The sequence below is a fragment of the Halichoerus grypus genome, chromosome 11, assembly GCF_964656455.1.
Source record: "Halichoerus grypus chromosome 11, mHalGry1.hap1.1, whole genome shotgun sequence".
NCBI classification, from domain to species: domain Eukaryota; kingdom Metazoa; phylum Chordata; class Mammalia; order Carnivora; family Phocidae; genus Halichoerus; species Halichoerus grypus.
The window spans coordinates 103,534,531-103,562,479 of NC_135722.1; the positions used below are offsets into that span (position 1 = coordinate 103,534,531).

Here is a 27,949-nt window from a genome sequence, read left to right on the forward strand (position 1 = left end):
GGACGCCTCCTCCCCTTTGGAACTATGCCATGCGGTTTGACTTTGGCTTCTCAGCCACAGAAAACGTCTTCCCAACAAATATTGGATATTTTGACCAAGTCTTGGTTCCCAAATCCCTGCTTATGTGTGGTCATTGATATCCAGAGTCTTTGCTGGAAGCACTGAGCTGGAATCTGGCTCCTGAGCTTTAAGGCTGTCAGAGGCCACAGGGCTTAGAGCTGGGCATGACGGGGGGCTTACCTACTGGCACATTTTTACCTGCTGTTGTGTAAGATCTGATTTGTCAGCACACCTCTAGATTTGTCATCTTCCTCCCTCCTTTCCAGAGGACAGAGAATTAGCCCAGATCTTCCATTGTTCTGTTCTAGGTTTTAAATATGACATTTGGCTTTCATTGACTTCAACGGAACAAATATCTGTCAGTGTGATTATTTAAAGTGCTGGCTCTAGTACCAGGAACTTGGGTCCCACAGCCAGCCTATCACCTCATAGCCCCGTGACACTGGGCCAATTAAATTTCCTGAGCATTTGTTTCTCCAGACCATATGGATGGAAGTCTCCTCACAGAGTTGTGGTAACTCAATCAGATAAGGTAGTGAAGGCTTAACATAGAGCTTGGTGCCTAGTAAGTTGTTGTTATTTTGATTGCTTCATGGAAATTATTACACTAGGCCTTGAGGAGAGCCCAAGATAAATAAGAAAATGTTCTTAATTTCATGGAACTTGGAGAAATAGGACAAAACTCAGAACAATGTGAGGCAGGACCAGTGAGGTCACATATCCTCCCAAGAACCCCGTGAGACATTCAGAGAACTGCTTCTTCATTTTATAAACAAGGAAACAGAGACCCAGAATTACGTGACTTGGTGAAGAGGACACAGCCAGTGAGAGGCACAGCCTCGCTGGGAACCCACCCCTATGACTGAGCCAGGTTGGATGGATGTGCCTTGGTTTCCAGTGGACAGAGTTGTGTCAGATGGCTCTGAAGCTGGGGGGGGGGGGCGGGTAGAGCCGCAAGGGGGCCTGCGCTAGGGGGCTGTAGTCGGGGTCAAATGATTGGGTCACTGGGGCCTAAGCATGTGGATTCAGAAACACAGTGGCAGAAAGCTTCCAAATTGGGAGGGAGTCCGCGGCCTAACCCCCATATGCTATGAGGTGGTGAACCTCACTACTTTTCTTCTGAGAAGCTTTATGCTAGCAGGTGGGTGGGTACTAGGAAGGAGGCCCTGTTCATACTGTATCATTAAAGAGCATGGGTGTCTACTCCTCTCTTCCCTGAGTGAGTTGGCCTCTTTCTCCATGGGCATATGGACCATTGGAACCAGCGTCCTCCATATTTAAGCATGATTAAGCCTCGCCATTTTGGTAGTGGCTGGGGGGGCAAGGGAGGGGCTATTGTGTTTCAAAATGGAATAAACAGAAAAGCAGTATTAAAAGAATGAAGAGGTTGTTTAGTGAGGCTTGAAGAGACTACAGGTGTTTCCTCCTGTGTTGAGAACCGGTGACCCCCTGGGAATTGCATTTCCCCTTGAGCAGGGCCCATGGCGGACTGAGTCCTGCTGACATGCCCGTGGTTTAGAAGCCTCAATGGGCACCACAGCAGACCCAGAGGCGTCCAGGGGTCTTTTGGGCTCATCATGGGTGTGGAGGGGTCCGAGACTTGACACGCGTGCTCACACAGCTCACACCCACAGACGTGTTCACCCTCATCACACGCATCAGTCCGCGCTCCGGGGCCGCGTCTGGATGACCACGGCCTTCTGTGCTGTGCTGTCGTTCAGATCCAGCTGGCTGGCTCTGTGAGTCGAGCGGTCTGGAGCCGGGGGGCCTCTGAGGGCGCACACAGTGGGGTGACAGGCAGCCTTGCTGAAGAAAAAGTGCACCCGTGCCTGAGGTGGGAGGATGTGATGACGCGGTGGCCCCGCGCAGCGGGAACTCGGGCCTTTAAAAAGCTGAGGAAACATCCTCTGAGCAAGCGGTGGCTACACTGGAGGAAAGCACACCCAGGTCTCACATTCAAGAAGCCAAACTGTCTGCTTCAAAGAGAAAAGGCGACATCCTGTCACAGGCCATGCTCTGGCAAAAACGTAAGTGGTGCGACCGTGGCTGTCAGAGCCCTGTCGGCCCAGGTAGGCACCGGGAGCTCGCCTGGGAGCCCGGACGGGTCGGAGAGGATGTGGTCGTGCTGGAGGCAACGGGCTCTGGGTGCCCAGCCGGGAGGGGAGCGCAGGGGTGAGGTGGGCGACGGAGCCCGCTGGAGAAACCAACCTGTCAGAGGTGATGCTAAGTTTCCAGGCTGGAGGGGAACGAACTAGTGTTCCAAGGTGGGACAGCTCATCGTGTCCCCGCTGTGCGGCATGAATCACCGGGGCGAGGAAAGGCCAGTTCATGATTCACACAATGAAAAGCCAAATGTGACATTGGTTTGGGGCCGAGAGGGGAAAGCCGTGGAGCCCTTTACATGACTGCCTTTAGTTTTCATAAACAGCTGCTCTTGAGCTTGTGGTTCCATTCCTCGGGCCTGTTTGTCTCTGCGTTGCTTAGGTTTCTGCCGAAGGCGTGATTTGTCTCTGTGAGTGCCCGGGACCCTGGGGCTTGGCTTTGTCAGGCAAGTCTTCGCTTGCTCCGCTGCCCTGCCCCTTGTCACGCTTCCCCGCGCGCCGTGGCGAGGCTGGTGTGCCGTGTGTCCCCGTGCAAGGGGGCAGCGCGTTTCTCTTTAACCTTCGTGTTTATCCCTGGGGTTGGATGGAACAACTGTGAACTTTATTTTCCATTATGTGGGATCAAACAGAGACTCATGTTATTAATAATTGAAATCATACAGAGAGTGTCTACAACATTCCCTTCTTGAAATAACAAAGTCAACTCAACTGCCTCATGGGAGTTGAACCTTTTTGGGGGCTCGGTTCTGGACTTCCTCAAGAAAGAAATATTACCAAAAAATTGGTCTGCCTTTTCAAAGGTGCCCAGGTCTTTAAAATGCCTTTTAATGAATTTATGTACACCCTGCCTCAAGCAAACTTAATATAAGAGGATCTAGATTTACAGAAAAAGATAAATTGGGGAGTGTTTGTTTATTTTACAAAAAGATATACTCTTGGAGGCCTTAAAGTTCAGAAAATATACTTCCACTGATTAAAACATAACTTACAGCCACTTTATCACCAACTCATTGTTTCCTTTATTTCTTGTGTAAATTCTCTGGAATTAAGCTTGTTAATATATAATTCGGAGGAGCGATTTCAAAATTTCTCCGATTGTGAAGTCTCATTGTTCGATACTGGCAAGATGCAATTTTTTTTTTTTTTTAATAAAAAGAGATGAACTTTAATTTGGGCTTGAGAGCTATGGAATCCTTCCAAGATAACTAGAGATATGCTAATATGGCTGGTGCACATGGCTACCTGAAGGATAGAGGAATAGAACCCAGCCCCAGGGAGAGCTGTGTGGCTGAAGGCAGGTGGGCACTCCTGTCTTTTACTGGACGCTGCTGGGTGTCCATAAGCCCTCACACTTAGATTTGAATTGGTGGATTTTATGTGAGCTCTTGAGGAACTTTTGCCTTGGTTCCTACCTATTCAGAGCAAGTCATTTTCCTTTTTATTTTTAATTTTTAAAAAATCTTTAGGTTTCTCATGTGTAAAATGGGGTAAAAATAATACCCATTCCTCAGAGCTACCCTTACCTTGGTAAGCTGAGATGCCACCAAAAGGATGTTTGTTGCTTTGGTTTTGCTTCAAAGTCTGAGATACGGGTTGCTTTCTTGCCTTCATGAGCTACCATATTCCCCACTCTTGGTTATGCACTACATTCTTCCTTCCTTAATTCCTCTTAAGAGATGAGCAGTTTTTTTCAAAGGAGATGCTGCAGGCATGTTTCCTGCTCACACGCTGGACGTCAGTCGGGTCCAACGAACTCCATCCTTAGGGAGACCCCATTGTAAGCTTGTCTGTGGAATAACTGGGGTGAATGGTTCTACATGATCAGATGCACACAGTCAAAATTCTTTTTAATTGTCCTTTGGCACCTTAAAGGAAATTAGGAAAGGCCCCGGGCACTAGACCCATCCCCTTACCCAGGATCCAAATAAAACCCTTGTCCAGGGGCACTGAGGGGACCTAGGTGCCTATACATTGTGGGGAACTAGTAAAAACAGGGCAGCATCGTCAGCCCACTTAGAATCACCTGATGGGAGGGCAGAGTTTGAAATCAGACACCAAGAGTGCTGAAAAGGCACTTTCTTTTTTCAGAAAACACCCTCGGGCCATGATTTGAAATGACTGTACTCTCGAGTTCTGGAAAGGGTTAAGAAAACATCCACTTTGTAAATGCTGCCTCCTCCCTACCTGGCCCAGGATCCCTGTTTGTGGACCAAATGTGAACACTGACTTTGGTTCGGATCAGCTCAGACCTGCTAGCACACAGAAGTGGAAATCTGCGAGCCCCATGCATGGTTCTGAGCTTTGCTTGACTGGCCGGTTAGATAAAGAAATTACTCCGCGGGCAGATTCTCCTTCTGGGTTCTGGGCTTGGTCCTGCAGGCCCCGCGTGGATGTGAATTCACAGCCACTCCAATGAGAGGCCCTTCCTTGTTCAGGCCAGCTGGTCACAGTGCAGTAGAAACAGCAGGAGTGATGGACTGAGACAGGTCTGGGTTGGAAAGCTGGCTCTGCAGCTTAATAATTCAACCTTCGCAGATTCTGAAAAATCTGCGAAATGGGGGTTTTAATGCCTGCCTTCTGAGGTTTTAGTCGGAGTGAAAGTAGGGAATGTGGGTAGTGTCATCAAGTCTCTGGATAGTGGTGAGGGAGCACCTTCCATCCTGAGGCACGTCCCCTGGGCCCATCTGGAGGGATCAGGGTTCTGCTAAATTCCTTCCTGTTTATCCTTTTCCAAACACTTTGATCAGAATAGTTAAAAAGGCACAATCAAAATATTCTTGAGTGGTAAGATCTTTCAAATGGTTTTCCAAGGGTCTAAATCAGCGGTCTGCAGACCGCGGTCTGAGTGCCAAATCGGCCCCATCACCAGTTTTTGCAAATAAAATTTTTTTGGAACATGGCCGGATCTCTTTGTTCACATATTGCCCGGGGCTGTTTTTGCTACAACGGAAGTGTTGAGTAGGGGCCATAGAGACTATATATATGGCCTACAAAGCCTAAAATATTTACTGTCTGGTCCGTTATAGAAAAAGCTCGCCGACCTCTGGGCTAAATGCTTTGGGTCATACTTTACATGCTCATTTCCTTAGGTTTCTCTGCATCCTGGGGTCACACAATGCCAACACCAGTGGGAGATAAAATTTGCAGTCAATTGATTAAATGATTTGCATAAAGCCAAATTTGATTTGACTGACTTCTTCCTTAACAGCTATGGAACTATGTACAATAAACTCAACACCATTTGTTAGAAAATGAATGAATCACACAACTGCTTTTTATTGTTGTTATTTGTGTAAGGGAAAACAGGCTGACTGATTTTCTTTGAATTGGCTGCTTATCTTGATGTCCCGTAGACATGGCCCTGGAGTGCAGCGAGGCCCGATAGCAACAAGAAATAGTTACTGTTAAACTATTATGGCATGGATGTACCTTTGCTTCCAGACAGCTTCAATGAAGCAGAGGTTCCCAGACAAATAAATTAGGGTCTCAAAATTCTCATTAATGTAGAACTCTGGATTTACTCCAGGGTTCCACTAAATAGCCAATTTTTTGTAGGGAAGCCAAAAATTTGTTTAAACATAAGGAAAACCTGTAATAACCCTATACTGTTTAAAACCCCATCTCTTGCAGAAACTCAGGCAAATTTACACCAAGAAGTAATTTAGGTCTGTGGAGTACCTCTAACATTTCTATTGTGTGTTACAACCTTTGTCCACTTAATAAGCACCTTTACTTCTCACCAAGTTTATGTATTGATTCAGTGGTTCTTGTTGATAAGGACAAGTCGGATCTAAAGGACGACACAAATTCACAAGCACAGAAGGAAGTGAAATAAGGGACAAACATCACCAAGCACACAGATTAGTTGGTGAAAGAACAATAATTTTCAAGGTGAACACTTTACTTCCTTCTCCCTATATTTACTAAAGAAAAATGCCAACTTTGTTTTTTCTCCATACCCAGAAAGTTCCCAAGTCAGAGGTTTGGAAATCTCTCTTCCAGTTCACATCTGCAAATCCATTCTGTTGTGAAGAATAAAAAAGAACCAAGGTTGTCTACACTTATTAGCTAAAAATCTGGACATTTAATTCACTTAGAAGTTCCGTAAATTTTTGCTTTTAAACCTTCCCATTACAAAATAAAGGTAGTAGGTTCTTTCCCCCCTCTGACTTCTTTCTAAAGAAGTTTATTTTCCTACCAACAAAGATGTCCACCAATTTCTGACTTTGATCCAACCAAACCAAAGTTGGCTGATTGATTATCAACAGAAGTTTCACAGTTATGAAATACTTATCGATGTTCTAGTTTTCTCATTTTTGTAGAACAATTGCTTGATTAGAGTGGGCCTGCTGGGGGTGGAGAGGCCTTTTCTGGAATCTTCTTGTCCCAGTTGTGTGATGCTATGGACAAAGCATTGTTCTTGCAGGCAGGAAACATGGAGTTTACTTTCCAATGTACAGGTTATTAGGTGCAGGGCCTTAGGCAAGCCACCTAACCACTCTGGGTCTCAGCGTTCCAGCTGTAAAACCACGTAAAGGAATTGCCTTTATGTGGCTAAGAGGCAGGGAGATTGAACTTGACCCAAGTTCTTTTCCAGCTATAATTGCTGAGCTTTCATGAGGGCCCATACAAAATAAATCCATGTTTCAAACACAAGTGTTTAAGCTAACAGAAGGCATTCCTCCATCTGCACAGAGCAGTGCTTTCCAACCTGGGCGATAGGTTGGAATGCTCTGGGAAATTTAAAAAATACTGATGTCCAGGTCCCAACCCAGAGGTTCTCATTAAAGTGCCCCGGGCATTAGATTTTCAAAAATTCCCAGGCAATTCGGATGTGCAGCCAAGGTGAGAACTACTGACCTAGAAGTTGCAGGGAAGGGCTTCTAATATACCCTTGGACATTTTCACCTGTGCGCCCAACCCATCCACGTCCCAGCTCTGGGGAATGAGTACTTACCTGGCTCCCTGCAGCGTACCAACTGATCTGTTGCATCAGTTTAATTGCATTCGGTTGCTTCTGAAGAGACCTGAAACAAGATGGATTTAAGTAAGACAGTGGTGTACATTCTCTCACACCAAAGTCGGCAGTAAGCCGAGCAGGACTGTCCACAGAGTCTGCAGGGCCAGCAACGGCTCCCGCTACTTCTGTCTTTCTGGTCGGCTGTCCGTGGCATGTGGCTTCTGTCCTCCAAATTGTCTCATAGCTGCCACATTAGCGCCAGCCACCACATCTGTGTTTTGGACAAGGAAGAAGAAGAGAAAAGAAAGGCAACAAGATCATGCCTCCCTGCTGCCCTCACCACTATTGCTGACATCTAACAGCCACTCTGATCTGCAAGGGAGGATTGTGTCATTGTTTAGCGGGCACATTGACGCCCCCCCATAATGTGGGGCTTGTGAGTAAGAAAGGAGAGGGCTAATGGGGGCTGCGGCAGCTGCCAGTCTTTGCCACACTTTGGATGGGTTCTCTCATTTAATCCTCATAGAAACTCCAGGAGGCAGGTTCTGTGTTTAGCTGCATTTCATAGATGGGAAGACTGAAGTTGAAGATTAGGCTAGTAAGTCAGCCTGAATATTGTCTTACAAAGCTGTCCCGTGTCTCCGCCGCGGGCCTTGGCTCACCCCCAGGGCGTGGGAGGGTGCTCTGGGTGAAGGCACAGGCCTTCCACGTCAGGTAAAGGAGTGGAAACTCAATGGCAAAAATGAAGTGGCCAGCTGGCGGATTCCTGTGCCTACTTCACAAACTCAGTTTGATGCATGTTTCATCTTACTTACTGCAAGGAATAAGGTCTTTGCGTCTATACCTCCTCCACGGGGCTCTTTGCAGATTTTTCAGCTGCAGTGGGAGGGCTCGAAGGGGAGAGAGCGACCTAGAATCTTCCCCCCAAAACCAGCCCATCTGTTTTCGGGGCAGCACGAATAAAGAGCCCTGTGTGGCCGCCTGAGGTGGGACCCAAGGCTTCTGCCCCCCTGGCACTTCCTTCATTTTGAACTGTCTAGACTTTGGAAGAGTCAGGCTACCCCTTCGTGCACGTGTGCATGTGTGTGCACTTGGGTGATGTGGTGTGGAAAGCAACATACAGAGAGTAGGGGTTTATTTGGAATTAGAGAGTGACGTCTCTGTTCTTTCTATGCCATTAGCGGCTTAAAGCTTCGCCTCTGGGGCAGGCAGATCTGAGTTTGAATCCTAGATTTATGCCTCCCTGGTCACACGGTCCCCACAAGCCCTTCTGCCTCACTCTGCTGCCACCTCCTAAAGTGTATAACGGGACCACAGTTCTGACTTCTTTGCTTCATGGGGCTGTGGTAGGTGTTTACTACTGTGCTTCGCATTAAGTCAACGCTCAATAATAAATATTAGTTACTATTCTTATTTTCCCGCTCTCTCTTACTCTACCTCTGAGAATAAAACTTATGCGGCTAATTATAGATGGTGATTTGTGTGGCCTCTGAGTTCTGCATTTCTCGTGAAACAGCAGGGCGCACATTTCCAGTCTTGTAACTTGTGGTGGGGTTAGTGATCAGGGCTAAGGCTGATGGCTAAGATGGCCATTCTGTGGCCAAACTTGGAACTTGGGCCACCATTTTCTACCACGCGTCATAAGGCAGCAGGCTCATAGTGACTGAAAAACTGTGTTTGTTTTCTTTTAATTCACAAGATTGAACTGAGGTGTTTATAATCTAGCTGTCAGGAGACTGACCCTTGAATTTTGCAAGAAATAGCACAAATGATACTGAAAACTGAAACAGCAATGTGCTGCCTTTCTTGGTTTTAATGGTTTCATTAGTGTCACTTTCTGGAAAGAGCAGGCAGCCAAAGAATTATAAACCAGAGTCATTCTCAGACCAGGTGTTGGGGCCAAAAAGGACTTGACCACACTTAAGAAAAGCTGAATTACTTTTTTAACCCTCTAGAAAGACTCATAAATTTAACTGGAAGATAGGAAGTGTATAGAGATTGTTATCACTTCCCAGGACTGCGAAATGCTGGGGACATAGAAAAGAGAGAAAAAAAAAAAAAAAAAAGAGAGAGGAAAGAGAGTTGAAAGCAGGAGGAAGTTTTAATGCTGGATGAAGGCAACACTGATTCAGGAAAGGCATAGAAGGAAAATCAATCATCCCTTTGTTGTCCCATGCATGCGTGCATCCACCCAATAATGGAATTATTCTTAGTAGAGAAATCAAGCAGTGACATACATTATGTTCAGCAGGAGGGAGGGGGAGATGGAATCAGGGAAGGTATCCTGAAGCATACGGCACTGGATATAGATCCTCAAGAATAAATGTAATTAGACTTCTTGCTTAGATCTTGGGAGATGAAGAGGCATATTAGGACATAACATATGACCATTGGGAAGAAAATCCAGGCACGTCTAGGCTGGTGTTTACAACATTTTTTGACACAAATGTCTTTATTCAAACCAAACCTACTGTAGAACTCCAATAAAAAAATAAAAATGGAGCAGTTCTGGGTGGATATTGAAGTTCTGATTGCTCATTCACACCCAGACTCCCCTGCTTCCTTCCCTTTATTGGCAACTACAGTTGCCTCCACTCTATTCCAGGGTTTCTAGATTATAGCTTGACAACTGTGACCTGGACCAATCCTCTACTCCTTCAGCCAGATCCCTGATACCTGTTCACAGGTCCTTGGTTTAAATGCTTCTAGGGTAAAGACCACACTCCTAGAGCCAAGTGAGTCACTGTGAAGCATGTTGTATTGGGCTCCATGAAGCTTTGAAGCTGTGAAGGTCATGTTTTCAGTCTATATCGGTATCTTGTGAACAAAGAAGGAGGTGTGTTCTTCTAAGATTGACCTGGTGACTCCTTTCCCAGGCTTGCTATTCTAACAAATTCTTCAGGGTCCTTCACAAGGAAATGCCCCCACATCCTGAGACCATTGGTTAGTACACCAGAGACTTGGCAAAAAAAGCTCATCTTGATTGGCATTTATCTCTCACATCATGAATCAATTATGAGGGCTGACTTCACTCACATAGCCTATGTCCCAGGTCACCACAAGCCTTGGGGCTGGAGCACTTAGATCTGACCCCAAATGTATAGCTGGCGCTGGGTCTGGAGAGTCCTTCCTCCAAGGAATTGGTCTCAGGAAAAGTTGATTTCTTTAACAAGAATCTCTTTGGTATGGAAAATCCCAAACTAGATATTGCTTAAATCAAGGAACAAACAATTGCATTTCTTCTCCTCCAGCTGCCTAACCATAGGTTTTTCCTGTTCTTGATCAGACTGGCAATTCTAGATTCAGGCTCTGAGTCTTAATCTAATAAGAAAAGATATTCTGACTCCTCTGCTCAGTCTCCTCACTCTGGTGCTAACTTGCTACAGAATTTGGGTGGGCAACTTGGGGTGGCTCACCCCCAATATGGTCTTGTGCTCTTAGTGTAGTCCCTCTCTTTCCCCATTCTGATCCCGGCTGCTCTCGATAAAGCAAAGGCAATGCCCAATATGTCTGCTAGAATTCCGCCTTGCTCTAATAGACAATAAAACTTCCCTCCTGACCGTCAAAGAGTCTTCCCATGTATATTGCCATGTTTCCATCCCATATGGAAAATGTGCTCCTAGGTTTCTAGGCCTTTGGAGAAGTACCATGACTATGGCCTCAGTTATGGCTCTGTCCCTGTCCTTTGGGAGATACATAAAAGTTCCTTTAGGGGCTACATCTGAGGTCAGGGACAAAGGCATGCCATCTTACTCTGTCTGCCTCTCAAAAATCTCTAAGGTGCTCCTTCCTGGAGTTGTCCTTTAAAAATTTAAATCTGCCACAAACCTACTCCTCTGCTGGCTTCTGAAGAAAGAAGTCCTTCTGCTCAGCTCATGATATCTTTATAAGAGATCAGTGCTAGGATTTTGAAGTCTCCTGTTCAAGCTTGTTCTGTTTGCAAGTGAGGTCTTTGACTAGTCTCTCTGCAGCATCATGGGCCCCCTCTCTCCTAAACATGGCTGTCCTACTGCTTGGGGACACCTGCCCAGGTACCTGAGGGATGACTTCTAAGACCACAATGAAGGCAGGTTGAGACAGGCCTTGCTGGCAGCAGAAGGCTCTGGGTGTGTTGAGGATAGAGACATTCAGTATCAGGATGTAGCAGGACAAGGGCAAGTTAGAATCACAACACCAGGGCTACCTACTTCTCTGATGAGTGATAGGCTGAGATCATAGGAGAAACAGCAGTTTGTTGAACACTTGTTATGTACTAGGTGCTTAACTGTGTTAATTTCATACAATCCTCATGATAATCCCATGAGCTGGATATCATTACTCTCATTTAGCAAATAGGGAAACTGAGGCACATATATGTTAAGTGATTTGCCAACGGTCACATAGTGATAAGCTATGTAGTAGGCTTTCCAGACTAGATCTGCTTGAGTCCCAAACAACATCATACCACTTTTCAATGCCAAGGATTTTAGGGTTCCATTAGATGCTTCTTCCCTTCCCCGTTAAAATAAGTCCACCCTTAGATGGAGGTGGGTTCTTACTTCACTGAGAGCAGTTGTAGCCTGACTCAAAAGCTCCTACAAATATGAATCTCAGGAAGTTAGATATGAGACAGTATAGAACCTCTGGAGCCAGCCGATTTCCATCTTGGAATTGGAGTTCCTAGGGCTGGTCTTCCTCTAGTGGGCTAATCGGCCAAGATAGGATAGGACCAGCTGGTGAAACATCTTTGGGTTTCATCTAGGGTCCCTAGGCTGGGGATGAACCCTGAACATCCGGGACTACTTTGTATGTGTTGGGCAAGACTTACATTCATGGTGTGGGCTAGCCTCACCCCAGACCAGACTCCCTGCATCAGAGAGAGGACAAAAAAGCCTCTTGCACTCTCCTCTTTATGTAGCCCCTACAGACTGGGGACCCCTGCTTGCTGCTCATGGAAGTCCTACTGAATCAAGTGGAGGTGGAAACCAGCCCAACCAGCCAGGACACTTCATCCCTGAGGCAGATGCAGCTCTGTCACAGTTTGTGATTCTAGGTCTGCTGATACATTTATTTAATTAATGTCTACCCCATTTGATGAGATGGTGAGCTCCCTGATGGCAGGGACCTGGTTTACTCTGCTTAGCATGTATTTATTCAGGGCATGCTCTGTCAGGGCTGTCCTAGTCTTGTCCCCTACTCTGGGACTCATTGTATCTCAGATGGGAGCCCTTTCTGCTCTGGTGACCCCAGTTTCTGTAAGAGACAGGCAGATGCAGCTGGTTTCTCAGGTGGACCTATCCACTGTCATTTCAGTCGAAAATACCAAAAATAAAACTTTGCGGGGAATTGTTTAGGTCTCTCAGTTCTCGTCACTCATGTGAGCAGACTGCTGGTAACCTTCTCATGGACTTCTTTTTCCTCTCTTGGATGGGAAATTCTATTTCTTGGGGAAACTGGCCGTCAAGGGAGACTGGATCAGGGTGGTCCAAGCCCAGACTCTGACATGAGGAATGAGGGTCAGAATGGGGCAAGGGACATTTAGTGACTGACCTCTGGGGTTACCCAGAGAAATAGTGGACTTGCCCAGGCAGGGGGCAGGCAGACGGTGAGGCAGAAATGGACTGAGCTTGGAATCAGAGGTCTTGGCTTTAGCTAATGACATATCTATTTACAAGTGTGGACTTGGGCAAGCCACTTATCATCTCTGGGCATCGTGTTCCTCATCAGTGGAAAGGAGGGTGAAGACCTCCCCTGCCTATTTCAGAAGCTGTGGTGAGGCCTCAGGGCTGTGTGAGTCACAGAAATTGTGCAAAGGTGAGCGTGGTGATTTCTGAGTTCCTGGGGGTTAAGGTCGTGACCAGGAAACAGAGGGACATTTGGCATGCATGCGTTCACCATGCCTGAGTCTTCACGAAGAAGTAGCAGAACACTGACACTGTCTCTGAGAGTAAAGAGAGGAATCCAAGAGCCTTGTGCACTCTGCTTGCTCTGCAGGAGCTTTGGAGGGAGGACGACACATGGTGTGGAATGCACTGAGAGCCCCTGGGGGAAGGTTGTCTCGGCAGCAGAGCCCATGAAGACCATCTGAAAGCTCTTGCACTAGTGGCCTTTTGGCTGACCTCACTCAGAGTCGTGGAGTGGGACATCCAGAACTTTGGGGATAATCCCGGTAATCCTGAGGCTGTGAAGTGGGAACACCTCAGGCAGGAACCTGGTGGATGAGAGTGGGCTACAAGTAAACTGGCTCTCTACTTAAGCCTAACATAATCTGAGAGGAGTGTGTCATCACCCTGGGTGTCCATTCCAGACTGGCTGGGGATTCCCTTAAACAGGGATCACTTGGCTCCTGGACCCCTTTGCTCTGGGGCTCTGTGGTTCTAAGATTGAACAAGTCTCTGTGGTCACCCCAGATGTACTTTAGGATCCTCCCCTGGCTCTTCTTTCTCAGGTTGTTCTCTCTAGGTCCTTTTGGCCCACCCAGGGCTGTGGCTATTCTCTATCCTTTCCCAGTGACCCCCTGGGATCATGGTAGATGACTTGATGGTCTTAATCAAATGATGATTGATCAAATGATGTTTGATCACCGAGTTCTGTGGGGCTGACGGGAATATTCTTCTTAGAATGGGGACAAAGAAGGGAAATGTCACTACTTTTCCCTTCCCTTCTGTGATCAGACCAGAGAGTCTGGGATCACCTGCCATCTTGGAGCTCTCCCAATGGAGATATCCCAGTCTACATACCAAGACGCCATGGCTTACTCCTTTTCAGCTGCCCCAGCAGCCTTACAAGCAACATCAGATTGTAATTCAGTTGAGGTTCCACTTTCTCATATCTTCTGAACACCTTTATTTTTTTTTTTAAGATTTATTTATTTGAGAGAGAGAGAGAGAGAGCGTGTGCAGTTGTGCGCACACAAGTGGGGGGAGTGGCAGAGGGAGAGAATCTTCAAGCAGACTTCCCGCTGAGCACAGAGATGTCCAGGGGCTTGATCTCAGGACCCATGAAATCATGACCTGAGCCAAAACCAAGAGTCAGATGCTTAACTGACTGAGTCACGCAGGCCCCATTCTTCTGAACACATTTAAAGGCACTTTTTTGTCAATCTATCTTTTTCCACTCTGCCCTGGGTGTTATCCAGATTGCTAGAATATATGAGTGACGTGGTGATACTCGCTGGCTGCAGAGCCCTTTCAGTTCAACCACCAGTGAATGGAAAGCCCGCATTTACATGCATAAGAAATCTCTTTGTTGGCCTCCATTAAAAAAAAAAAAAAAGTAAACTGCAATCTAGTGTAAATTGGGCGGGAGAGCCTTTCTCTAGCGTGTCAAGTCCAATCTTTGGCCAAAGCCCAAGTTCTTTCTTCCTGTTTGGAAAAAAATCAGCCATTGTCCATGAATGGAAAGAACAAATTTGAAAACTTTGACTCAGATCTTTAGCAGAAGACGAACATTCACATTAGTGTTTCAATTAAGGATGTGGATAATCCTTTAGCCGATCTGAGCTAAACTTTCCCAGGCGCCCTCAACTACCTTGGGCTGAGAGCACAAACAAACTTCTTTACATTAAAGTCAAGCAGAGAAAGTCAATTATCATATGGTTTCACTTATTTGTGGAACATAAGGAATAGCATGGAGGACATTAGGAGAAGGAAGGGAAAAATGAAGGGGGGGAAATCAGAGGGGGAGACGAACCATGAGAGACTATGGACTCCGAGAAACAAACTGAGGGTTTTAGAGGGGAGGGGGTGGGAGGAGGGGTTAGCCCGGTGATGGGTATTAAGGAGGGCACGTACTGCATGGAGCACTGGGTGTTATACGAAAACAATGAATCATGGATCACCACATCAAAAACTAATGATGTATGGTGACTAACATAACATAATAAAATAAAATTAAATTAAAAAAAATAAAGTGAAAAGTGTCAGCAACTTTTATGACTTTGTTTTCAGTTAGAAGCTAGGAAAGTTTGTTAGCCCTAGGCTTGAATTCCTATTGTTCAATTATTTGTTTTTGGTTTTGCTACAAGTAAAGAGAAAATTATTTGTTTTTCTCCTTAGAGTGGATTTTTTTTTAAAAATAATACTGAAGTTTCAGCAGCAAAAGAGAATAATATTTACTGTGGTTACTTGGAGGGATCAATAGTGTGTCATGTATCCTTCTGGGCTAGGAAGGTTTTGTCTTTCAAAATGGCCTTGTGTGGCGGCAGGCTGGAGCTCAACCAGTCAGTTATAAACAGAAAGCACTGTCAGTGAGCTAGATTGTCAAGATGGGTGGGATGGGTGCCTCTTCCTGGTTCCCTGATGAGAGAAATGTAGGCGTACCCTGAATCCCAACTAGCCTTTAGAGCAGCAATCCTAACCCGTGTTCAATTTACTGCTGAGCCCTGGTGGCTCATGGGAAATCTGCAACAGGACAGTGGCTGGGAGAAGGGTCTTCTTTCAAGAGGATCTTGGAGGCTGTTCTAGGTAACACCCATCTGAAGAGCTCTCTGAAAGCTGCCTGGAGAAGTTAAATGTGATAAATGCTTGGATGTTGCCTCCACGAGGAGCCATTAGGAGAGACCTACCTCCTTAGCCAAGTAGCTTCCTCACTGTGGTGTGAATGTGGTTTGCATGGGGTCATTAAATAAACAAGTGCTGACAATTTTGCATATGTGCTCGGTGATATTTATTATACCTTCTTCAAGGAACTGGAGGGCCATGTTTATTTAAATCAGTAGAATCCATACGTTCCCTCAGCTCGGTGCAAACACGCCCAAGCAGCTGGAGCACTGCCTGAAGTGACCAGTTGGCTTGGTCTGTCATGGTCTGTGCTCTCCAGAAGAACAACAGCTGTCGGACTCTTATTTTTGTGATGTGGAGCATGTCTGGGTGTGTGGCAGGGGGAACTGAAATGTCTTCTGCTGACTTTTTATACTTTCAGATTTTTTCGTCGCTCATTTTGGAAAAGGGAAGCCCTCACTGGGGCCAAATTTATAGGTTTTTCTGTAAATGAGTTTTTTGTGTTTTTTTTTTCCCCCAAACTCCACTGGTGACTGACTTCCAGTGGTGGGAAGGTAACGGGGCTGAACTTCTCACCCTGCAAAAGGAGATTCCTAGTGAGGCTCATGTTTAGGTGAGAAGACTTTTCTCAGTGGCGGACACTTGGATGCTCCCAGGAGACTTAATGGGCCTTCAAACCTCGGGATACATGGTGAGGAAGCTTCAGGCTTTGAGGACATGCTACCTGGAGCTGCAGTTTGATGAGGGGGGCTGTTAAAATCTCTGGTCAACTCTACTCTGGGACACTGCACTTTCATCCTCTCTGCTTATGTATTATCATTTTGACCTTCTGTTTTATTTTCTTTGTCTCTTATTATTATTTTAAGAAATTATTTTAAGACTCTTAAAATTTTTCTTCTAAATATTCTAGTTTAGTTGTCTTAAAGCTAGCTCAGTTCGGGGATCCAGAAGCCCCAAGGCAAAGCAATCATGATTTCAGACCAAGTTCTTTTCTTATTCCAAATTTGTATCTGTGGGCTCGTTTCTCATGCTGGTGGCACTAGGGAGCAGTGTTTACTGTAGAATTAGAAACGTTTATTGTTGCTTCCCAAAGGTTGGGGTGAAAGGCGCCGACTGCAAGTTTTGGCTTTGCACACACACTTGGCCATCGGGCTCCTTTGGGAATTGTCCCGAGGCTTCTGATTCCGATGGGTCATGGCCACTTTGCAAAGACACTGTGGGAAGCACCCCCGCTCATGCCTGCACGCTTGTAGTCAGTTGCAGGATTCCCTGGCAGCTGGTTTGGACTCATAGCTGGGTAGGCAGGAGATCCTTGAGAGCTGGGGGAGTTTTGTGACTGCAAGAGGAAGAGGTGGGGACTTAGAAACTGCTCTCCTTATGGTCGTTGTGCTGGGCACACCTGTTGACACTGTGGGTTCGAAGGAAGTCCAGACTTCAGAGGCTGATACCCTCTGCTCACAGCACCTCCCCCAAGCCCGCTTTGTTCATTGATTTGAAAACAACAGGAGGCAGGAAGCCACCACTTGACAAGATCCTGGAAATGCCCAGCTGGCCCCTTTGCAGCCAAGTGTTCGATGTGTCCACTTCCTGGGAGGGAGTGGGCTCGGGAGTCCTGTGGGGCCTTCCCCAGAAGTGCACATGCAAACAGAGGGGGTTAGTCTCCTACCTATCTGAGCGGCTTGAGATGCCTACCTGTGGGAATGAGTCTTTCTTGTCCCCCGGCTGAATGAGGAGTGTGACCACAGTGCTCAGACCCCCAAATAACCCTGTCCCCTGAGTTTCTCCCCAGGGCATAATGCCTCAGGCTATACTCCGTGCCTCAGAATAGCTGGAAACCCATTTGCAGACACGCATAGCTTGAGTGATATGGGTGCGAACAAAGCCGATGTGGCTGTGGGTGACTGAGAATGAGTGAGCAGAGTGTGGGAGGGCAGGTGGCCTGTTCTCTGCCCCGGCAGGCCCCACCTGGGCTCTGGGGCCAATGCTGGGCATCGGTGATCATGAGGGGAAGTGGCACATGGAATCTGTGCAGGGGTGAGACACCCAGAAGGAGGGTTACAAGGAGGGATTAAGAAATAGCTGGAAGGATGGGATGTTTGTTCAGACTCTACAGGGGACCTGGTATCCGTCTTCAGAGGCTGGAAAGGGATACGGCTACTAACAAGAATAATAATATTAGCTCGCATTTATTTAATGCTTGCTCAGTGCAATCTCTGCGTTAAGCATGTACCCTACCTGGCACGTACCTTTAGGATCCTCACTGTATAGATGAGAAGGCCGTAGATGGATTATGAATGGCGAGTTTCATCAGAAGGCAAATGCAAGGGAAAATGGTGCTTGTTACCATGTGGCCGGTCAAGTTGGAGGAAGAGCCTCCTGGCGTCGTATCTCCCCAGAGGAAGGTGGAAGTGGGTGGGGGACGGGAAGGCAAAGACCACGTAGGTGGACGTGGCTTTGGGAGCATCCCGGGTGTTACTGCAGTGAATCCTCACAACCACTGTGGGAGACAAGAATCAGTGAGACCCAAGGCGTTAAAAAATCATCTGAGATCTTTCTACCAGTAAGCGACAGCCCCGATTTGAATACGGGTATTTTTGGCTCTCAAGTCCATTGTTAATGCTGCTTATAGGAATACCTGCTCACAGGCAGTCCTGGGCCACTGGCACCGGGCTGGATCTCTCTCTGCTCCACACTCGGGTTTTGGCCTCAATTTTACATGTTTTAACTGTTGCATTGCTGTCTCTCCCGCTAGATGCAAGATGCATGGGGGCAGGGCCCACAGCTATGTTGTTCAGTAATGTGTTCTTAGTGCCCCGGGATATTTGAAAGAATGAATGAATATCAGTAGAGATCCCTTGTTATGACGGGGGAAATTAAAAAGAAGATAATAAACCTATTAGGACGTTAGAGGGAGATTCTTATATTAGATCAGGGATGAATTATCAGTGGTTCTAACCCCAGCAGAGCTTCAGAATCTGAAGGACTTTTAAAATATAGATTCCTAGGCCCACATCAACCCCCCAGAATCAGAACTCTGAAAGCCTGGGTACCTGCATTGTGCATCTCTTCCTGGTCAGTTCTGCTACATGGCCAGGTTAGGAAACCCCCTTGGATGCATCTGAGTCTGGGGTTCTCTGCATCATGTGTCCCTAGGGTTCTGTACGCCCCCTTTCCCTCTTCCTATTGCCTCTGTCTGCCTGCTAGGCTTCCAGGCCAGGCTGTGCGTGTGCCTGGGGCATGGCTGGAGGTCTGGTGCTGGGTCAGGCATGGGTTCTTATCAGCTGGGTATTTACTGAGCAAAGTTCAGCCAGGGCAGCACTATGGTTCCGGGTTTAATAGATACCCAGGCTTTCAGGCTTTTGATTCAGAGCCCAGGTCCCTGGGGCCCTTTTTGGTGGATGATAATGGACTCACTGTGTGAGTCTCCAGGGCCAGTGGTACTCACTCTTCTTGGCTGACCCAGGCCTGCCCTCCAAAGACCCAGGGCCCTAGGCTGTGGGCCGTCTGGGTGGGCAGACTGTCACTGCCCAGCCATGACTGCTGCTGGCTTGCTCTCCCTGGTCAGGAAGTGCCCCGTTCCAGCTCAGTGCTTTGGTTTCCCAGCTTTGATGACAAAAGGCACAGGGAACCTTCTCTCCTGGGGGCCACAGAGAACCTGGGAATCATTCACTGCAGCCCATTCTAAAGGTCCCACATTCTAAAGGGCAGCACGTTTCATATTATCATCCAACCACTTAATCAACAAAGACCTTCCTGAGCTTGCTATGGACATGCTACCTGGGAAAGTGTAGAGAAAGAAGGTATAATATCTCACCTTGACAAGTTCATGATCTAGTTAGGGGCATAAGAAATTTACAATCCTACCAAAGGATTACTAATTATTATATAGCAGATTGCAATTTTTTTTTTTTTAAAGATTTTATTTATTTATTTGAGAGAGAGAGAGAGCACAAGAGGGGGGAGCGGGAGAGAGAGAAGCAGACTCCCTGCCGAGCAGGGAGCCCGATGCGGGACTCGATCCCGGGACTCCAGGATCATGACCTGAGCCGAAGGCAGTCGCTTAACCAACTGAGCCACCCAGGCGCCCCAGCAGATTGCAATTTTATTAAATGTTTACTCTGTACCTGATTTTATACTAAGCACCTACTGTGCTTCTCATTTACTAGGCCAGCAACTCCTTATGACATTCTTTTGATAAGAAATTGCACAGAGAGGGTTAGTAACTTGCGCAGGATCACACAGCTAGAACGTGGCAGGGGCAGATGTCGAGGCCTGTGCCATCCGGACTCAGAGTGCTCTTATGACGGCCTCTACCGCCCCCTATGCTGAGCACTACACCCCTCAGCCTCCGAGGCTGGAGGAGGAAGCCGCTTCTGTGGGCAGCCGGGGGCGGCCAGGAGGGTTGCGCTAAGTCTTGAGCCAGGACAAGTCAGGAGGCTGAGAACTGTGAGCAGGCATCCTGACCATGGGAAATCTCAAGTAAAGAGGAGGACATGAGACATGCAAGGAACACGAAGAGAAGTCGGGGTTTATGTCCGGCCAGAGTTGGGGTGTAGGTAGCACTTAGTGTGCAAAGTGGTTGGAAAATGGGTTGAGCTAACACAGCCCAGGACTTCCCATTGTACATGAAGTTTGCAGGCCTTAATCGATGGGATGGAAGGGAGCCGTAGAAGGTTTGGGGCAGGAGGAGGGGCGATACCGGGGGAAACTGCCCAGGAAGTCTCGTGGGTCCTCCGTGTTCAGGCACAGCCGAGGTGAGCGGGCGCCTGGGGTGGGGGCTTGGCCGGGAGGGAGATGAGCACCAGTGACATTGCTTTCCACAGCCACGGCTCCGGAACAAGCCCCGGCCCCACCGCGGCCGTACCAGGGTGTCCGCGTGAAGGAGCCAGTGAAGGAACTGCTCCGGAGGAAACGAGGCCACGCCAGCAGCGGGGCGGCTGTCACACCTACGGCGGTGAGGGGCCACCGCGGCCGGTGTGCGTGGATGCGTGCGCGTGCGGCGGGGCGTCCCACGGGCCGGGGGGGGGGGTGCTTCCTTGCTCTACGGGATGCTCTCCGAGGCCATGAGGCCGGCACATCGCCGAGGCGTGGCTGCTGAAGAACGGACCCCGGGGGCAACGAGTCAGTGATGCCCGAGGTAGGATGAGGGGGACGGGCTGGCTGGCTCGGCCCGAGGGAGCAGATGACCCCCTCGTCCCGGCGTGAGCTGGGGGCCCCCCACCGGAAGAGGACCGTGCCGCTTCCCTAAGTGCGCAAGGTTCTTGCGGAATGGAAATGCGAATCCCCCCATCGGGTGGGTGGTGAGGGTTGGGACCTGGCGTGGGTGTTTTGCTCTCATAAGGAAGACCCTCCCCTGTACTCTCCTGCCCTGGGGCCCTCGGGGCAAGTTCTCTGCAGAGGGCCCGTTGGAGATAGCTGAACGCTGATCCTGGTCTCCCCTTCTCCCTCTAGGTGGTGCTGCCCCATCAGCCCCTGGCGACCTACACCGCAGTGGGTAAGAGCTCCCACAGTCCCGGGGACACCCCTCGGGTCCCCCGTCGGGGTGGCACCTGCAGCAATTGCCTTCTTCCCACAGGTCCCTCCTGCCTTGACATGGAGGTCTCTGCTTCCACGGTGACAGAGGAGGGGGCCCTGTGTGCCGGCTGGCTCTCCCAGCCTGCCCCGGCCACCCTCCAACCCCTGGCCCCGTGGACCCCCTACACGGAGTACGTGTCCCACGAAGCCGTCAGCTGCCCCTACTCAGCGGACATGTACGTGCAGCCAATGTGCCCGAGCTACACGGTGGTGGGGCCCTCCTCCGTGCTGACCTATGCCTCCCAGCCGCTCATCACTAACGTCGCGGTATGTCCAGCAGACGCGTGGCTGCACCAGCCCACGCCCAGGGCACCCTTTGGAATGCGGGCTGACTTCCTGACCCCTGATCGTTCCTGCTACCGGCTTGCAGGACAATGGAGTCGTCAAGCCCACCCTGTCCTGCAGGGAGGCCTGCTCTTATTCCCAGCGACCTAAAATAGCTTCCACAGAGAAGGCTTAGGGCCTCCCTCGTCATACCTCAGGCTCCTCAGGGTTGGGATGTTCTCCAGCCTCTCTGCCCTAAATCTCCCCTGCTGCCCCCAAAGAGGCAAGTCTTGGTTGCAAGTTTAAGTTTTCAGTGAATGGGGTGTCAGGTGAGGTCTGTGTGGGGTCTTGTACCAGAGTCAGTGTTTTCTTTCTATTCAGATACCTTGGGGGGTGATTGTTCACGTAACAATGGGATTTTCCAGATGATCTTAAGGCTAAGCAAGGGTGACACAACTTTCCAGAAAACTACCTTTCTTTTTTTAAAGATGTACTTATTTATTTTTAGAGAGAGAGAGAGAGAGAGCAAGCATGTGACTGGGGGAAGGGGAGAGGGAGAGAGAGAGTCCTCAAGCAGACTCCCCACTGAGCACGGAGCCCGATGTGGGGCTCGATCTCACGACCCTGAGATCATGACCTGAGCTGAAACCAAGAGTCGGACGCTCAACCGACTGAGCCACCCAGGTGCCCCACAGAAAACTACTGTTGATGAAGTCAGACCCACCTGGAGGGTGATGTTTTCAGTGCTGCCTCTAGCATCAGATTGCCTCGGTTCAAATCATTGTCCCTTCACTTAGGAGCTAGAAGACCCTGGCCTGAGTGACTTAATTTCTCTGAGTCCTGGTGTCCTCATCTGTGAACTGGGAATACTAACAAGAGGGCTGATGTCAGGATCAATTGGGATGATACATGTGGAGGACTTAGCATCGTCCTTGGCATGCAGAAAACACTCCATAAATGTTATTATGACTGATTAAAGTTGGCCAGCAACATTCGCCAGCGGCTGCCTCCAAGTGCCAGGTGGGAAAGGAAGGAAGAAAGCAAGAGAAATAGTTTTATGTGAGTGGTACCTGTTTGAGCAAAGGAATGGGAATCCCCCAGGTGTTCAGAGGAGAAGAGGTCTATGGGTATAGCCGTGTCCAGCTTCAGCTCAGGGAAGACTGTGGGAAGGGGAGCTGGGGCCTCATGAGTAGCTGCAGGGCCCACATTGATGCCGGAGCTTGCTTTGGTTCCCTGCCTCCCAACCATTTCTCTCAAGGGCTCAGCGTCATCCTGATGCACCTGCCTTTTCATCACCATCCAGGCAAGGGCCCCCAGAAGCCCTCCTACCCCATGCCCCTCCCCTGGCTACCCAGCGAACCAGTTGGGGGGCCTACATGATTGTGGATAGGAAGGAGTGAATTCAACACCTTTCCCAAGCAACTCATTTCCCTATCGGGGGCCTTGGGTGGGGGTGGGAGGTGGTAGATATAACTGTTCCCAGTCATTTCAATCCCAAGGATTTCTTTCATTATCTTTCATTAGCCCCACCTCCTACTTTGAAAGGCTCTGTGTATCAAACAAACTCTATTTATTAAGAAATAATTTATTTGTTTTGCCGCTTTGTAAATGAACTCATCAAAGCTGGTTTGAGCTACCAGTCGGCACTCCTGATGAGCAGGAGATAAGACATTTTGTAGCACTGGGTTGATGGAATTCCATCTCTGAGCCAACAAACCTGCCGTTGCAGGTGACCTGCACGGGTTTATGACTCAAAAAAGGAGGAGTTCCATGTGCATTTTTGAGGTACTGGAAATAGTAAGGCTTTGTTGGGAGGCTGGAAGGCCTCGGAGACCATTTCCAGCTCTAGCATTCTATAGGAAAACACCCTAGAGCCTTGCCCTTCAAACTACAGTCCCTGGACCAGCCACACTGGCATCACCAAGGACCTGAGTGGACATGCAGAGTCCCAGGCCCTCCCCCAGGCCTCCTGGACCAAAATCTGCATTGTCACAAGATTCCCAGGAAAGTGAAATAAGCTCGTCCCGAAATGATTCTAATGGTTTACTCTCAAAACAGTGGCAACCGGACAGGGATAGGATGGGGGAAGTCGGGGCAGTAGGGGGAGGTTTGGGTCTCGCTCATATAATTTCATGCAGAGTCCTTCCTCCTCCTCCCCTTGCTTCCTCAGCTGTAGAAGATAGTGAGGATCCAGGCCCTGCCTCTCGTGCAGGCTTGACCTCAGCTTTGTAGTGTGGTTGCTGCCCAGAGGAGAGGCATTGTGTGCAGGGCACCTGAGAAAATGGCCCTGGGATAGCCATGGGGGGCGCAGCTCAGAGGCGGAGGATGAGGACATGGAAGGTGCTGGAAGCCCTAAGGAAAGCCTTGTTTACTAATAGAGCGGTGCTTCCCAGTGCCCAGGTCTGGCCCAGAGCAGGAGGGAGGTGAGTGGAGCTACGTTGGCCCAGGTGGCCCGCAGGATGTTAGAGCTGCTGTATGGAGCCAGGCCAGTCTTTGTGTCTAGGCATGACAGTGGCCAGCTCGGGGATACAGCTACTACGCCACGGGACAGGATTGTTTAGCATGCTGTATTTTCACTGATTTTTAATATGTACATTTCCCCCCACCCACATTTTAATATACCTGAAATTGGGATGGAATGTATATTCAATAAAATCTGGAAAAGCATCTCTAATAGGCTCAGCCCTATGGCATCCGTCCTATTTGTGACTCTCTACGGAAGAGAAAACGGATGCTTGGGGAGGTAGTGTGAGCAAGGACATGTAGCTAGTGAGGGATAAAGTCAGGGACCCAGCTGAAGTCCGTGTGGCTTCTCCCTTGGGGGAGACTCTGAGCAGGTGGAGACAGAGCCCCTGAGGGAGACAGCAGGAAAGGGGGATGGAGAGATCCCCACAAGGACAAGGACAGGCAAGGACAAGTGGGTCCCCCAGGGCTGCTAACCCTTGGTCCTGTGTCTTCCCCATCACAGACGAGAAGTGCGGCTGCGCCCACAGTGGGGCCCCAGCTGGAGGCCCCGGAGCACCAGGCGCCCCTCACCTACTTCCCATGGCCTCAGCCCCTGTCCACACTGCCCACCTCCACCCTGCAGTACCAGCCTCCGGCCCCAGCCCTGCCCGGGCCCCAGTTTGTCCAGTTGCCCATCTCCATCCCCGAGCCAGTCCTCCAGGACATGGAAGACCCCAGGAGAGCCATGAATTCCCTGACCATCGACAAGCTACTTTTGGAGGAAGAGGATGGTGACGCCTACGCACTCAACCACACGCTCTCCGTGGAAGGCTTTTAGGGTGTGCTCCCGCCTGAGAATCCTGTTCCCTGCAACTGGGATTTAAAACAGGATTTAAAACAGGGAACAGGATTCACATCTGTTTGGAGTAGCCATGTTACGACTACACTTTGCACCCCAAACTAGAGTGATAGACTTTCCCTCCTCCCTCCTACCCTCCCTCCCCTCCTTCCTTCCTTTTCCCTTCCTGCCTCCCTCCTTCCCTCCTTTCTATCCTTTCTCATTTCTTTTTCCATTTCTCTTCCTTTTGGAAAAGGAATTGTAGGGATCTTAGTGATGATATTGAAGCCAGTGTTGCAAGCCTAGGACCCCGGGGCTTTGATTTCTGCCTCGACCATTCACCGGAGTAGCAGTGTGGCTGAGCCACCTTCAGGCCTGTGATGCCCTGCCCCGCCCTCTGTCATTTAGAGATGGATGCCATGTCCTGCCACACCTCCAAGGGCAGACCCAATGCCAGAGTCCTTGAGCTGTCAGTTCCCACAGTTGCTCCTTTGTTTGCTGTTCTCAGTGCTGGCCAGATTTAGTCTCAGGCAGCAGAGTCTCAAGGCCTGGGGCTCAGTGAGGCGGTGGGGGGTGGGGGGTGGTCCCGGGAGAAAAGAACATCAGAGTGGGTAGGGGCTGGGTCAAGGGACAGAGGAGGGAGGGGAACGAAGTGTGGGTATATGAGGGGGTGGGTAGGTTTGGGTTGGAAGAAGGTTGGGTTGAGAGAAGGAGGGGCTGAGGACCCATTTAGCTCCAGATTACTGGGTTATTAAGAAGGAGAATAAACTTAAGAAAAATATTGGTTTAATGGGTGGTTTTGCACTCTCCTTGAGGATACTTGCAAGGAAAGCTGGGCTCTTGTAATCAGGAGGATTAATCTGCCTGACTGCCTCCTCCCGTGGGCAGACCCTCGGCCGTGCTTGCTGGGTGAGGGGCCCAGACCCACCGAAGCCCAGGGGTGACGGTGTCCTCGCTGAGTGCTGCCTCACGTGCTTCTTGCGTGTCTTAAAAACCTCTGTAAGCCACCGTTATGTAGAGCCAAGGCCTCCTTCCTAAACACTGTCCTTCCTGGGGGCTTCTAGAGCCTCAGCCAGAAGAACCACTAGGTTTCATTTCGATTTTTATTGTTTTGCTGGGGAAACTTCAGATTTGCAGGTGCTTGGGCACAGCTGTTGCTGGGCTGCAGAGCTGCTGACGCGGCCGTGTGCTTTGAGAACGGGCTCGCCGGGCCGCTAGTACCGTGGTCAGCGTCAGGCAGGCACTTAGCTGGCGGAACCCACGTCCAAGGAATAAACTTTTCTCAGAAATCACAGCTTCATGGACACATTTTGTTTCCCATCTTAAGTAAAAACTCTAGAAAGTTGCCTTTTATTGGATTTTTTTTCTGCTGCGGGATTATTTTAACCCACATTTCTCAGCATCTGCCTAAAATCCCAATGCAAATACCTTGAATTGTTTTTATTCAGACTTAATATTTAGATTTCAAAGGTTAAAATTTTCAATACCAAATTTACATCTTTGTTGGTAGTGACGGTGAGTAGGCAAAGGAGAGGAGGTCTCAGGCCCGTTTGGTTTCCTAGAGAAAACACTATGCAAGATTTTTCAGCTTATTATTTGAGGGTTTGAGACAATGCAGAAGCAATCTCCATAAGGGGGTTTAAATTGGCAAAAACTAGCTTAGAAATAAAGTACTTGCTAATAAGTATTTGCTAAGATTTATACAGTCTTTTTTTTTCTCCTTATCTTGAGGTAAAAGGTCTTGGTTGTAATAGTCTCTCTAGATTTCTTCCTGGGTTTTCCTGCTAAGACGGAAACATTTTAATAAAGATTTACTCAGACTTTTCTTTGCTGGAGTGTTTTATTTCTTATCAAATTAATCCCCCTTAGCTTGCAGTCCCATGTCAGGCAGGGTGAGTGCAGGCAGGAGCTTGCAGGAGTCTTGTTGACTTTGCAACTTGATCTACTGCAAGGGAAGATGGAACGGGCCCCCCATGCCGGCTGTCCAGTTCCCAGGGCAGAACATGGGAGGCCAGGAGGCTGGGTCTCCAGGAGAGCAGGGATCTGAGGCAATGAAGGAAAACTTTTAACCCTATTGCCCTTGCTGTTATTCATGTTACACGGGTAAAGTCTCATGATGTTGGGTGTCCAGAGGTAAATTCAACCACTGGTGTTTCCATCTGTCAGAACCTATGGGCCTGGGACACGGTGCATAGCGCTATGCCCAAAGGAAGCTGTCTCTCAGGGCCGGTCATCACAATGAAACGGAAATTCAAGAAGCCTGCCGCAGGTCCCCTCCGACGTGAGTCCTTGGAGTGAGTAACAGTTTGGAAAGATCTCCTTTTCCTGTGATTTTCTGAGTTACTAACAACTTCTGAGTTCACTGCCTTCACTGTTCATCTCTACTGGGGTAACTTTTTTTTTAATAGTTCATTTTTTAAAATAAAAAAGATTTTATTTATTTGAGAGAGAGAGCGCACGTACAAGCTGGGGGTAGGGGCAGAGGGAGAAGCAGACTCCCGCTGAGTGAGGAGGCTGATGCGGGTCTCGATCCCAGGACCCTGGGATCATGACCTGAGCTGAAGGCAGATGCTTAACTGACTGAGCCACCCAGGTGCCCCAATAGTCTCATTTATTCTGCCATGTATCTTGTTTCCAGATTTAGGGGGACAATAGTACATCCAGCTATTTAGCTCACTTTAGATTATCACTATGGTTATCTTTTTTCTTATTCTATATGTAGATCATAATCCAGAAGAAAGATGTGAAAGAAAAGGTACTTGAGTTTTACCAAGGGGGAAGATCTTTTAAAAATGCATTTTGCATTTCTTACCAGCTTTCATGATAGAACTGTGAGCCACTTGATCTGCGATGTGGAAGATGTGGTTAGCTTGGTCTTGGTGGGTGCTCTGCCAGACTGTGATCCATGAAGCTGCCCATTTCTAGCCTGAAAGAGGCAACAAGGAGAAGATGAGTATGTGGTAAGACAAAGAAGCTGGGCATCTACCAAATAATAACATTGCCCAGAGGCTCAAATTCTGTGATTCTTCCTCTAAGTGGAAGTTGGAGACTTATTCTAAAGCTAAACACGAATTTCCTTCCTTTTTTTTTTTAACACGAATTTCTCGAAATCAGAAATCATAGATAACTTATTTTGTAGTAACTTCCTTTATGAGTCAGATAGGAGGCACTCAATAGTTCCTCACTGAATTGAATTAATGACATTCTGGTAAAGGAATACGGATAT

At 48.4% G+C, this 27,949-nt stretch overlaps 1 protein-coding gene across 1 annotated transcript; it reads left to right on the forward strand.

Moving 5' to 3' along the window:
• The first annotated feature begins 1,583 nt into the window (after nt 1-1,583).
• POU2AF1 (POU class 2 homeobox associating factor 1) lies at nt 1,584-26,548 on the forward strand. Its single transcript, XM_036106865.2, has 5 exons — nt 1,584-2,087; nt 20,426-20,556; nt 21,054-21,096; nt 21,178-21,443; nt 24,409-26,548. Exons 1-5 carry the CDS (start codon nt 2,072-2,074, stop codon nt 24,721-24,723), a joined length of 771 nt encoding a protein of 256 aa, XP_035962758.1. The 5' UTR covers nt 1,584-2,071; the 3' UTR covers nt 24,724-26,548.
• The last annotated feature ends 1,401 nt before the right edge of the window (nt 26,549-27,949 follow it).

Bases quoted from the DNA above. Each gene is read 5' to 3' on its own strand.
- POU2AF1 (XM_036106865.2), top strand. The intron at 20,557-21,053 runs GTGAGGGGCCAC...TTCTCCCTCTAG, and splicing joins CGGCTGTCACACCTACGGCG to GTGGTGCTGCCCCATCAGCC. The intron at 21,097-21,177 runs GTAAGAGCTCCC...TTCTTCCCACAG, and splicing joins GGCGACCTACACCGCAGTGG to GTCCCTCCTGCCTTGACATG.